General features: G+C 45.4%; 1 protein-coding gene across 3 annotated transcripts in view; it reads right to left on the bottom strand.

Annotated features, from left to right (window-relative positions):
* Positions 1–14316, bottom strand: part of RSRC2 (arginine and serine rich coiled-coil 2) — a 107964-nt gene that overhangs the window by 90542 nt on the left and 3106 nt on the right. For all 3 annotated transcript variants that reach the window (XM_063964447.1, XM_063964448.1, XM_063964449.1), the window contains exons 2-3: positions 10676–10829; positions 9853–9896 (exon numbers count right to left, since the gene is read on the bottom strand). In XM_063964447.1, coding sequence (XP_063820517.1) covers positions 9853–9896; positions 10676–10829 — 198 coding nt within the window. The remainder of the gene's footprint in view (positions 1–9852; positions 9897–10675; positions 10830–14316) is intronic.

Below are 14316 nucleotides of genomic sequence, written 5' to 3'. Positions count from 1 at the left end.
AAAATACCGCACATTCAGTCGTTTTCCCCATTAAATAAGAGGATATAGGAGTTTTTTTTTTTTAGGTAATTGGAAAAAACAAAAAGTCAGTAATTAAGACAATAAAGGGGAAGTATCACTTTGTACCAATATATTGTTGATTTAAAGACATTTTACTGAAAATATATTGGATTACCCTTTTCTCCGATGATAGGCTCTCAGTTCTAGAGTTACTTTAACTGGTTATCCACTTTTAACAACCCCTTATTAACCAAACCATGTTTTTAAAGAAATACCTCTCCGAAATGGAGAATTGGCTCTTAGTGCTGGATTGATGCAATTTGAATATATTGCTTCAAACAGAGCCATAGCTATAGACACCCGTTGAGGTGTGCAAATAGTGTGTTGGCTCTTGATTTCAGGCAAGTGTGGCAATACAAAGCCATATTTGCCTTATGTACTGGAAAGCCCACTTAAGGGGATTTGCAAAGGTGGAAAAGGATTCTAAATTAATGCAAGAATTCTTCATTTTAATATAATACAGGTTGAGTATCCCATATCCAAATATTCCGAAATACGGAATATTCCGAAATACGGACTTTTTTGAGTGAGACTGAGATAGTGAAACCTTTGTTTTTTGATGGCTCAATGTACACAAACTTTGTTTAATACACAAAGTTATTAAAAAAATAAGATTTTACTCACCGGTAAATCTATTTCTCGTAGTCCGTAGTGGATGCTGGGCACTCCGAAAGGACCATGGGGAATAGCGGCTCCGCAGGAGACTGGGCACAACTAAAGAAAGCTTTTAGGTCACCTGGTGTGCACTGGCTCCTCCCACTATGACCCTCCTCCAAGCCTCAGTTAGGACACTGTGCCCGGACGAGCTGACATAATAAGGAAGGATTTTGAATCCCGGGTAAGACTCTTACCAGCCACACCAATCACACCGTATAACTCGTGATACTATACCCAGTTTAACAGTATGAAAACAACTGAGCCTCTCAACAGATGGCCCAACAATAACCCTTTAGTCAACAATAACTATGTACAAGTATTGCAGACAATCCGCACTTGGGATGGGCGCCCAGCATCCACTACGGACTACGAGAAATAGATTTACCGGTGAGTAAAATCTTATTTTCTCTGACGTCCTAGTGGATGCTGGGAACTCCGAAAGGACCATGGGGATTATACCAAAGCTCCCAAACGGGCGGGAGAGTGCGGATGACTCTGCAGCACCGAATGAGAGAACTCCAGGTCCTCCTCAGCCAGGGTATCAAATTTGTAGAATTTTGCAAACGTGTTTGCCCCTGACCAAGTAGCAGCTCGGCAAAGTTGTAAAGCCGAGACCCCTCGGGCAGCCGCCCAAGATGAGCCCACCTTCCTTGTGGAATGGGCTTTTACTGATTTAGGATGCGGCAGTCCAGCTGCAGAATGCGCCAGCTGAATTGTGCTACAAATCCAGCGAGCAATAGTCTGCTCAGAAGCAGGAGCACCCAGTTTGTTGGGTGCATACAGGATAAATAGCGAGTCAGTTTTCCTGACTCTAGCCGTCCTGGAAACATAAATTTTCAAGGCCCTGACTACGTCCAGTAACTTGGAATCCTCCAAGTCCCTAGTAGCCGCAGGCACCACAATAGGCTGGTTCAAGTGAAAAGCTGATACCACCTTAGGGAGAAACTGGGGACGAGTCCTCAATTCCGCCCTATCCATATGGAAAATCAGATAAGGGCTTTTACATGACAAAGCTGCCAATTCTGACACACGCCTGGCTGAAGCCAAGGCCAATAACATGACCACTTTCCACGTGAGATATTTTAGATCCACGGTTTTAAGTGGTTCAAACCAATGTGATTTTAAGAAACTCAACACCACGTTGAGATCCCAAGGTGCCACTGGAGGCACAAACGGGGGCTGAATATGCAGCACTCCTTTCACAAACGTCTGAACTTCAGGTAGTGAAGCTAGTTCTTTCTGGAAGAAAATCGACAGAGCCGAGATCTGTACCTTAATGGAGCCTAATTTCAGGCCCATAGTCACTCCTGCTTGTAGGAAATGCAGAAATCGACCCAGTTGAAATTCCTCTGTTGGGGCCCTTTTGGCCTCACACCAAGCAACATATTTCCGCCATATGCGGTGATAATGCTTTGCAGTTACATCTTTCCTGGCTTTAATCAGCGTAGGAATGACTTCCTCCGGAATGCCCTTTTCCTTCAGGATCCGGCGTTCAACCGCCATGCCGTCAAACGCAGCCGCGGTAAGTCTTGGAACAGACAGGGCCCCTGCTGCAGCAGGTCCTGTGAGCGGCAGAGGCCATGGGTCCTCTGAGATCATCTCTTGAAGTTCCGGGTACCACGCTCGTCTTGGCCAATCCGGAACCACGAGTATTGTTCTTACTCCTCGTTTTCTTATTATTCTCAGTACCCTTGGTATGAGAGGCAGAGGAGGGAACACATAAACTGACTGGTACACCGACGGTGTCACTAGAGCGTCCACAGCTATCGCCTGAGGGTCCCTTGACCTGGCGCAATATCTCTCTAGTTTTTTGTTTAGGCGGGACGCCATCATGTCCACCTGTGGCCGTTCCCATCGATTTACAATCAGCGTGAAGACTTCTGGATGAAGTCCCCACTCTCCCGGGTGGAGGTCGTGCCTGCTGAGAAAGTCTGCTTCCCAGTTGTCCACTCCCGGAATGAACACTGCTGACAGTGCTAGTACGTGATTTTCCGCCCATCGGAGAATCCTTGTGGCTTCTGCCATTGCCATCCTGCCTCTCGTGCCGCCCTGTCGATTTACATGGGCGACTGCCGTGATGTTGTCTGACTGGATCAGTACCGGCTGGTGTAGAAGCAGTGATTTTGCCTGACTTAGGGCATTGTAAATGGCCCTTAGTTCCAGAATATTTATGTGTAGGGAAGTCTCCTGACTCGACCATAGTCCTTGGAAGTTTCTTCCCTGTGTGACTGCCCCCCAGCCTCGAAGCCTGGCATCCGTGGTCACTAGGACCCAGTCCTGTATGCCGAATCTGCGGCCCTCTACAAGATGAGCACTCTGCAGCCACCACAGCAGAGACACCCTGGTTCTTGGAGACAGGGTTATTAGGCGATGCATCTGAAGATGCGATCCGGACCATTGGTCCAACAGGTCCCACTGAAAGATTCTGGCATGGAACCTGTTCAGAATCCAACCGTGCTGGTGTAGCACCTCCTGAGATAGTGCTACTCCCACCAACAACTGCTCCTTGGACCTCGCCTTTATTAGGAGATCGTCCAAGTACGGGATAATTAAAACTCCCTTTCTTCGAAGGAGTATCATCATTTCCGCCATTACCTTGGTAAACACCCTCGGTGCCGTGGAGAGTCCAAACGGCAGCGTCTGGAATTGGTAATGGCAATCCTGTACCACAAATCTGAGGTACTCCTGGTGAGGATAGTAAATGGGGACATGCAGGTAAGCATCCTTGATGTCCAGGGATACCATGTAATCCCCCTCGTCCAGGCTTGCAATAACCGCCCTGAGCGATTCCATCTTGAACTTGAATCTTTTTATGTATGTGTTCAAGGATTTCAAATTTAAAATGGGTCTCACAGAACCGTCCGGTTTCGGTACCACAAACAGTGTGGAATAGTAACCCCGTCCTTGTTGAAGTAGGGGCACCTTGATTATCACCTGCTGGGAATACAGCTTGTGAATTGCCGCTAGCACAGCCTCCCTGACTGAAGGAGTAATCGGCAAGGCAGATTTTAGGAACCGGTGGGGTGGAGACGCCTCGAATTCCAGTTTGTACCCTTGAGATACTATTTGCAGGATCCAGGGATCCACCTGTGAGCGAGCCTACTGATCGCTGAAATTTTTGAGGCGGCCCCCCACCGTACCTGGCTCCGCCTGTGGAGCCCCACCGTCATGCGGCGGACTTGGAAGAAGCGGGGGAGGACTTTTGCTCCTGGGAACCTGCTGTTTATTGCAGCCTTTTTCCCCTACCTCTGCCTCTGGACAGAAAGGACCCGCCTTTTCCACGCCTGTTTTTCTGAGTCCGAAAGCACTGTACCTGATAAAACGGCGCCTTTTTAGGCTGTGAGGGAACATGGGGTAAAAATGCTGACTTCCCAGCAGTTGCTGTGGAAACTAGGTCCGAGAGACCATCCCCAAATAACTCCTCACCCTTATAAGGCAAAACTTCCATGTGCCTTTTTGAATCTGCATCCCCTGTCCACTGGCGAGTCCATAAGCCTCTCCTAGCAGAAATGGACAATGCACTTATTTTAGATGCCAGCCGGCAGATCTCCCTCTGTGCATCTCTCATGTATAAGACTGAGTCTTTTATATGCTCTATGGTTAGCAGAATAGTGTCCCTGTCTAGGGTGTCAATATTTTCTGACAGGGAATCTGACCACGCAGCGGCAGCACTGCACATCCATGCTGACGCAATAGCTGGTCTAAGTATAATGCCTGAGTGTGTATATACAGACTTCAGGATCGCCTCCTGCTTTCTATCAGCAGGTTCCTTGAGGGCGGCCGTATCCGGAGACGGTAGTGCCACCTTTTTAGACAAACGTGTGAGCGCTTTATCCACCCTAGGGGGTGTCTCCCCTACGTGACCTATCCTCTGGCGGGAAAGGGAACGCCATTAGTAACTTCTTAGAGATTACCAATCTTTTATCAGGGAAAGCCCACGCTTCATCACACACTTCATTTAATTCTTCTGATGGGGGAAAAACTACGGGTAGTTTTTTCTCCCCAAACATAAAACCCTTTTTAGTGGTACCTGGGTTTATATCAGAAATTTGTAACACCTCTTTCATTGCTTCAATCATGCAACGAATGGCCTTAGTGGACATTAGACTAGACTCATCGTCGTCGACACTGGTGTCAGTATCCGTGTCGACATCCGCGTCTGCCATCTGAGGTAGCGGGCGTTTTAGAGCCCCCGATGGCCTTTGAGACGCCTGGACAGGCACGAGCTGAGAAGCCGGCTGTCCCGCATTTGGCATGACGTCAAATTTTTTGTGTAAGGAGTCGACACGTGCACGCAATTCCTTCCATAAGTCCATCCACTCAGGTGTCTGCCCCGCAGGGGGTGACATCCCTTCTATAGGCAGCTGCTCCGCCTCCACATCATTATCCTCAAACATGTCGACACAGCCATACCGACACACTGCACACACACAGGGAATGCTCTAACAGAGGACAGGACCCACAAAAGCCCTTTGGGGAGACAGAGTGAGAGTATGCCAGCACACACCAGAGCGCTATATAATGCAGGGACTAACTGAATTATGTCTCCTATAGCTGCTGTTATATATACTGCGCCTAAATTTAGTGCCCCCCCTCTCTTTTTTACCCTTTTCTGTAGTGTAGACTGCAGGGGAGAGCCAGGGAGCTTCCTTCCAGCGGAGCTGTGAGGGAGAAATGGCGCCAGTGTGCTGAGGGAGATAGCCCCGCCCCTTTTTCGCGGACTTTTCTCCCGCTTTTTTATGGATTCTGGCAGGGGTAATTATCACATATATAGCCTCTGGGGCTATATATTGTGGTATTTTTGCCAGCCAAGGTGTTTTTATTGCTGCTCAGGGCGCCCCCCCCCTAGCGCCCTGCACCCTCAGTGACCGGAGTGTGAAGTGTGTATGAGGAGCAATGGCGCACAGCTGCAGTGCTGTGCGCTACCTTGGTGAAGACTGATGTCTTCTGCCGCCGATTTTCCGGACCTCTTCTTGCTTCTGGCTCTGTAAGGGGGACGGCGGCGCGGCTCCGGGACCGAACACCAAGGCCAGTTCCATGCGGTCGATCCCTCTGGAGCTAATGGTGTCCAGTAGCCTAAGAAGCCCAAGCTAGCTGCAAGCAGGTAGGTTCGCTTCTTCTCCCCTTAGTCCCTCGCTGCAGTGAGCCTGTTGCCAGCAGGTCTCACTGTAAAATAAAAAACCTAATTATATACTTTCTTTTTAGAAGCTCAGGAGAGCCCCTAGTGTGCATCCAACCTCGGCCGGGCACAAAATCTAACTGAGGCTTGGAGGAGGGTCATAGTGGGAGGAGCCAGTGCACACCAGGTGACCTAAAAGCTTTCTTTAGTTGTGCCCAGGCTCCTGCGGAGCCGCTATTTCCCATGGTCCTTTCGGAGTTCCCAGCATCCACTAGGACGTCAGAGAAATATTGTATTAAATGACCTTCAGGCTGTGTGTATAAGGTGTTTATGAAACATAAATGAATTGTGTGAATGTAGACACGCTTTGTTTAATGCACAAAGTTATAAAAAATATTGGCTAAAATTACCTTCAGGCAGTGTGTATAAGGTGTATATGAAACATAAATGTATTCTGTGCTTAGATTTAGGTCCCATCACCATGATCTCTCATTATGGTATGCAATTATTCCAAAATACGGAAAAATCCCATATCCAAAATACCTCTGGTCCCAAGCATTTTGGATAAGGGATACTCAACCTGTAATAACTTATGCAATAATTCTATTCATGTAAATTGAAGTTCCTGTTCTAAAATTTGCTCAGACAGAATACTTGAATTGATATTCTAGAGATTTTGAGCATGTATTACAAGTATTAAACAAAATATAATGCAATGGAGGATTAATTTCATAGTTTGTGAAGGCTTTCCCCATATAAGATGGTTTAAAAACATTGTATAATGGATCACGTTTACAGATCAGCATGCATTGTATTAAGATTCTTAATTATAATGCTGTGTGGTGATACTTACTGAATCGAGGGGTGTGCAATAAGTTTCTGGATGTAAAGAGCATAGGTAGGGTAGACACAATCCGGCACTCTGTTTGTGAACTGTAATCTCAGACTAAAGATTGTGAAATGTCAATGCACAGAACCATAAGCATCACTGCACAACGAAGTCAGCATGTTAATTTCCTTCATGAACTCATTATGGAGCTTAACAGAGGCCACTGGGGAGCCATGATCTTCCACAATTACAAGAGTGGTCTGCGACAGGAGAGATTTGACCAAACGCAAGCTACTTTGTGGGAGGAAGCACCGTCCTGAAACATGTTTGAGTAGTTTGTAGAATTTTGAGTGTTGGGGACTGTCTTGGTATCCGGATGATAGCTTGACATGCAATAGGCTGAAACAAAATGATCGACGTTGCCAAAAAGTCAATACATGAATTTTCGGGAATTTTTTTAGTTATTTTTTAACAGTTTCTTTTATTGCGCATCAAATTTCGTTGCGCTTTACAATTGGAAACAATGATAACAATAGTGGGTAATAACAGTCACAGAGTTATGAGGGCCAGGCTCGCAAGCTCACAATCTATATGAAAATAGGCAATGATACAAAAGAATAGGTGCTATCTATTGCATAGCTGTCAACCAGATTGCAAAAGTTTCAACGGTGGGCTGCATGATATGGTCACACAGCAATGATGAACAGAGGTCAGGAGGAATGGAAAGTGAAGATATGAGAGTATGTGTGGACTGTACAGCGGTGATATAATTAGATAGAAATGCTTATGTAAGTGGTTCTGGAATTTGATAAGCCTGCCTGAATAGGCGAGTTTTCGGGAAATGCTTGAAGACTATAGGAGAGTCTTATTGTGCGTGGTAGGGCATTCCACAGAGTGGGTGCAGCCCGAAAAAAGTCCTGCAATCAGGCATGGGAGTGAGTAATGAGTGTGGATGAGTCTGGATTTTTATTTTTAATTTTAAAGGACTTTTTACCATCCGGTGGACTATAATTGGTAATAGTAACCTGTGCCGAGCTAAGCAATGCACCTTGCCCAAAGCATGGTGAGCGAAGTAGTGCACTAATTGGGGGTCCAGGTGCTGAAAGGAACATTTTGACACATTAAAAACCCAAGTCTACCATTTCCATGTCGACCCATTGAGCCATAGCCCACTATCCCTGTAAGACGAGGAGCACTGCAGCCGAATTGTGTCTGCCATCAATGAGGACAACTTTGCGTCATTGCGGGCCATAGCAGAGGTGAATGCCAGGGTGACTGTGGGCCAGATAGGCATCTCATCGGGATCAATCCGCTTAATACTCCACGAAAAACTTGGCCTGAGCAAGATTCCTGCACACTGGGTGCCCCATCAGCTGACTTGAGAGAAGGAGGCTCAGTTGACTTGGTGCCAAAACATGCTAGCCAGGTTTTGATGGCGTCAGCTCAAACTGTCAATGAATACCGGATCTACAGTTCAGATCCAGAAACCAAACAGTAAGCCCAATGGATACCAGTTGGAGGTGCACCAAGACAGCACATGCCGAGTGGCCAAGCAGATGGTGGCTGTTTATGAGACCAAGACTGGTCATGTAGCTATCGTGCCACACGTGCAGCAGCAGCACACTTCACTGGGTACTGGTACGCGAACCGGCGCCTGCTGCAAGAGCTGGAAGACATTTTCAGGCGCCGTCCAAGAACTAGTGCTCATGGTGCTCTTCTACATCACAACAATGCACCTGCCCACAAGTGATGGATTCTCTGGCCCATGAGCACATCCAGTAGCTTTGTCGTATGCCGCACAGTCCAGACCTGGCTCCCAGCGACTTCTGTGTGTTCCCACAAACCAAGTGCAAGATGCGTGGGATTAATTTTGAGTCACCAAAAGCTGGAGTGAAAACCTTCATCTTGAATGTATAAGACCTCTCTGCTTAGGGATGGTCCAGCTGCAGTTTGAGCAACTTTGTACAGACTCCTCTGGTGACTACTTTGAAAAAACTTAATGTTCACTTGGTTTGTAAATAAAATGCATTTTGTGCATCCAGAAACTTATTGCACACCTTTTGTATATATGAAATAAAATGATGAAATGTAGCCCTAGGGTGAAAATGATCTCTAAATTCATATTTTTTTTAAATAAAATCTCTGGAATATCACAGCATCATTTTGGCACTGTCCGTTACAAAAAAATATCTGGGGAAAATAAAGTGATACTTCCTCTTCATGTGTAACCAATAATGAAATTCTCACACATTGTATACATATATACCAAAGCAAATATAATACAGGATAGACCTTACTGGAAATATTTGTTTTAAAAGAGAACTCCCCCTTCAGGCAAGGTTATCAACAAGTAAGATTTGCTTATGTTCATTGTCCTTGGACACAACAGATAAATGAACCTATTTACATACATCTGTTACATCCAGGCAAAAGACACATTTCTGCTAGGAGACAGTTTTGTCTAAAGGTGGAGTTCCCCTTTCAACAGTTCACTTGAGTTATTTTATAAGGCAAGTAGGAGGTTGAATGACTGATAGTTACCTTATCATGAAGTAGGCTTATTATTTTGCTATCTGAGTCTGCAGCGTCTTCAGTTCAGTCTCTTCGTGCTTTAGCACGCTGAGTATGATTTATTATAGAAATGTTATCATGTGGTCGAAGCACAATCATCATTTTATATAAACGCTTCCTATTACAAGCGATCACATAAGTTCTATTATTCCAGCTTGCAGTATCATCCTTCCACCACTGTCCAGAAATATATTTGTTATAGGGAGAGGAGCATCCACGTTACAAATGGGGAAATATAAAAATGGCGTGAGCTTGCAACCCAGCTACCATCAAATGTTCTGTACCTAGTTTTTTGCCTTCTACTCAAACTGAGGAAAAGGTAAAATGTTTACCAAATATCAGATCTGCAGCTAGATGAAGATAAAAATTAATTACTCATTCATCTGCTGCTTACGAAATTGATGTTCTACCAACAGCACACAGTTCAAAATTAACATTTAGATACTGCTCAAGCTGTGAAATGCAATAGTAGCATTTTGAATAATAAGAGTGCACCATATATATGGTGAAGTGTCAAGTAAACTTCATACATTTTAGCCATGTACTTACCATTAGTAAAAATAATTCCTATAACATACACAAAAACAGTTATGTTACACTACAAAATATTAATTACCTCTTTGCTTCTGCTCCTACTCTTGTGTTTCTTTCCATCATTATCTGTGGAAATATAATGAACATAGTAAGTTACAAACTCTAGATCATAGGTTCTCATACTTGTTCCTCAGGACCTCAAACAGGTCATTCAAATTGTAAAGCGCAACGGAATTTGCTGCGCTGTATAAGAAACTGTTAATAAATAAATAAAATAAATAATGTTTCAAGGTCTGCTCACAGAATCAAAAGTTAAATAATTACCTCCAACTGTGGAAACTTAAAGTGTGTCAGTAATCAATGAATACACCTGCTAGGTGACCTGGAAAACGTGAACTGTTTGGGGTACAGAGTTTGAGAACCACTACTCTAGATGTATGACGTCGCAAGTTATATTAGCCATTTTTAAGGCCCATACACACTCAGATTTTGAGCTGAAAACAGCTCACTTTTGGTGTTTTGACCTGCTTTCAGCTGAAAACCGCCCAGTGTGTATGCTCCGGCGATAATGCGCGCTCCTGCTTCATCGCCGGTGGCCGCCGTTCATCTGCTATCACCAGCAGATGAACGGCTTTCCATAATGTCCTGCTATGGAAAGCCATTCACCACCGCTGACACCGCTGGGCAGGGGGGGAAACAGCTCAGAGTGTATGCACTGAGTGATTTTCAGCCCAGCGATGTCAACAATCATCGCTGTGTATACACACTGGGCAAAACGCCCACTGTGTATGCACCTTTACAGTTTTGTGATTAAATAATAAAAAAAATAACTACAGCAAAGAAAACAGCTGAAGATAAATATTATGAAAAATTAATTGCAAAACCACCACAGTGGACCACCATACCAGCTTTCCGTTTATGCTCCCTTGAACGTGAACGGGATCGTGAATAATGCTTATAAGTCCTTGGGGACTTTGAAGGGTCACACTGTTCCATTCGCTTTTCTAGGGTTGGTGATAAACTCTCAGGAGAGCCTCCATCTCGCTCTGGATCACTAGACTAAAGACATAAAAAATAAAGTTATTGTCACATACAATGCCCTCTCAGTATCCGATCCCTTGTTTAATGCCATATATGCAAGGTTGTAGCGTTATGGTCATACTAATACATAAAAGGGGCAATATTCAATTGTGTGACGGGTGATTTTTGGTGGAGGAACGGAGGACGGGGGAGAGGTGGCTGCGGCCAGAGAAGTGCCTAAAATGCTGGCAGCTGATCGCGCCCGAACGGAGCTACAATTGAATGGCTCCGTTTGGCGCCATCTACTGGTTGCCACTTCAAATATTTGAATACAAAACTTGGCATTAATTGCATGGATATTTTGGATCTATTTGATCTATTCTGGGGAAGTGTTTTTATTGTGCACGGAGATGAAACCAAAGACATGTTCCTATTTATTAACCTGAGCAGAGGGCTTGCCTTTTTTTTTTTTTTTATTGCTTTGCTTGGGAAATTCTAGAGCTACACTGAAGATCTGCATTTTATTTATATACTGATTAGCTGATATACTGTATCTTGTGTGTCTACCCTTTTCAAACCATTTAAACACAATGGGGGAGATTCAAATGTTTGAAAAGTCAGTTGGTTGTCTGTTTTTCTCTTTCATCCACTAGGGGACACTGGAGTCCTATACAGTAGGGATGTGAAGCTTGCAACCGGAGGTGTGGCAAAATCTAAAATTAGCACTGTCTGCACAGCCGGCTCCTCCCCCTTCTCACATCCCTCATCCTCCAGTTTGAAAAATTGTGCTGGAGGTACAGCACGTGGAGCACTTAGCTCCCGACTGAAATTTCAGGATCGCATCGCGCATCTCCTAGACGGATTCTATGGCTCAGAGATTGGCAAGGAGACTCCGACACCAAGAAGGCGGTAGAATCCACCCCCTTTGGGGGAGAGATGCTTTTCGGTCCTGAGTTGGATAAGTGGATTGCGCAAGCTACGGCAGGGAAGTCTACCTTTCTGCCTACTCCTTATACGAGAGCCACTCCACAGAGTAGGAGATGTTATTCAGGACCAGCTTTTAATTTGTTCAGATCACAGTCCTTTTGAGCCCGAGGAAGAGGTTTCGGTACACAAGTACGTGGGGGCAGAGGTAGAGGCCGCTCACAGGCAGCAACCAGAAAGCAGAATAAACCTGCTGACAAAACCGTGGCATGACGGCATACCAAACTCACCTGGGGTCCCCCTTGGTGGGCGCATGGCTGGAAGGTGTTCGGGACATCTGGGCCAAAACCTCACCAAAACTTTGGATAAACAACTTAATCTCCCAGGGGTACAAATTGGATTTTCAACAGAGGCCTCACAGTCAATTTTCTACAACATGTTTGCCTCGGTGCCCTCAGAAAGCAAAAGCACTACTGACAGCAATTCAAAAATTGCTACGGTCAGAGGTCATTATTCCAGTTCCCGCCTCTCAGAGAGGAACGGGTTTCTATTCCAGTCTTTTTGTCGTGCCAAAGCCAGACGGGACGATCAGACCGATACTCAATTTAAAAACTTTAAACCAGTTTCTAAGGGTCTACAAATTCAAGATGGAATCAATCCAGTCGGTCACTGCAGGCATAGAACAAGGCGAGTTCATGGTATCCATGGACATAAAGGATGCGTATCTGCATATCCCAATCTGGACTCACCAGGCTTACTTAAGGTTCGCACTGGTGACAGATCACTACCAATTCAGGGCCTTGCCATACTGTCTATCATCAGCCCCAAGAATCTTTACGAAGATCATGGCAATAATGGTTGCAGAATTGAGACTGTTGAGGGTTACGATTATACCTTATCTAGACGATCTCCTGATCAAGGCATCCTCTTGGGAACAGTTGATCAAAGATGTTCAGAAATCTCATCAATTTCTCATTCAACATGGGTGGATTGTAAATTTCCAGAAATCCAACCTCATGCTGACTCAACGGATTCAATTCCTCGGTCTCATCTTGGACACGGTACAATTGAGAGTATTCCTACCAGAGAACAAGGTCCAGGACCTACAGAGATTAGTGGCTCAGTTACTGAGGACACAAACGGTTTCTCTGCACCTCTGGGTGCAGCTTCTTGGGAAGATGGTGGCATCGTTCGAAGCTCTCCAATACAGCAGACTTCATTCCCGACCATTCCAGATGAACCTCATTGCTCAGGGTCATACTGGCTCCTGCATCGAAGAATCGGACTTCCATCAGAGATACGGATCTCCTTAATTTGGTGGTCGCTACACAAAAACCTTGCAGCAGGAAAGAGATTCGGTATTTGGGATTGGAGGATCCTGACAACGGATGCCAGTCTCAGAGGTTGGGGCATCGTCTTAGAGGAACATCAGTTTCAGGGCAGATGGACGTTACTGAGCAGCCTACCAATAAACATTCTCGAACAGAGCAGTTTACAATGCGCTGCTCTCAGCCAAAGACCTAGTCATGGATCAACACGTAAAGATACAGTCGGAACAATGTCACGACGACGGTTTACATAAACCGTCAAGGAGGAACAAAGAGCAGGATGGCATTAAAGGAAGCCACAAAGATCTTGTTGTGGGCAGAAAGGCGAAACATCATCCTCTCGGCAGTGTTCATTCCAGGTGTGGAGAACTGGGAAGCACAGGACAAGAGATCCAGCAGCAGAAGGAGTGGACGCATTAACACTTCCTTGGAGTTACAGGAGGGTTTACATCTTCCCACCTTTCCCACTCATACCCAGGGTTCTGAAAAGGTTGAAACGAGAATGAGTGTGGGCAATTCTAATCGCACCAGATTGGCCCCGCAGGAGTTGGTACTCAGACCTGCGAGGGTTACTAGCAGAAGATCCTTGGCGGTTACCTCAGAGAGAGGACCTGCTATCTCAGGGACCGTTTCTACACCCAGATCAGAACAGGCTGCGTTTAACGGCATTTCTATTGAAACCCGGATCTTAAGAAACAGAGGGATACCAAGAATGGCCATTCCTACGATGATTGCCGGTAGGAAGCCGGTCACAGCCATACACTACTACAGGATTTGGAAGAGGTACATGGACTGGTGTCAAGAACGTGGGTGGAACTGGATGAACTTCCACTTATCCAGACTTCTACTTTTCCTTCAGGCCGATCTAGAAGTAGGACTGAGGCTGGGCTCTTTCTAAGTTCAAATTTCGGCTCTCTCCATCCTATTTCAACAGCGGTTGGCATTCTTGCCAGAGGTCTGAACCTTTTTACAGGGGGTTCTGAGGATACAACCCCCTTTTCTTCCTCCCACTGCATGGGACTTAAATTTGGTGTTGGAATTTTTGAGATCACCAACTTTTGAGTCGTTAACAAGATCATACCTGAAATATCTCTCTTGGAAGTTCACATTATTGCTTGCCTTGGCTTTGGCCAGGCGGGTTTCTGAGCTGGGAGCCTTATCGTGTAAGAGTCCTTTTTACATTTTTCAGGACGATAGGGCAAAACTCCATACAAGAGCATATTTCCTTCCTAAGGTTGTTTCGGGGTTTCACGTAAACCAGCCAATTGTGATCC

This window comes from Pseudophryne corroboree, chromosome 1 (assembly GCF_028390025.1).
Source record: "Pseudophryne corroboree isolate aPseCor3 chromosome 1, aPseCor3.hap2, whole genome shotgun sequence".
In the NCBI taxonomy this organism is placed as follows: domain Eukaryota; kingdom Metazoa; phylum Chordata; class Amphibia; order Anura; family Myobatrachidae; genus Pseudophryne; species Pseudophryne corroboree.
The sequence above is the reverse complement of the archived record's forward strand: the minus strand, read 5'-3'. Positions and strand labels throughout refer to the sequence as shown.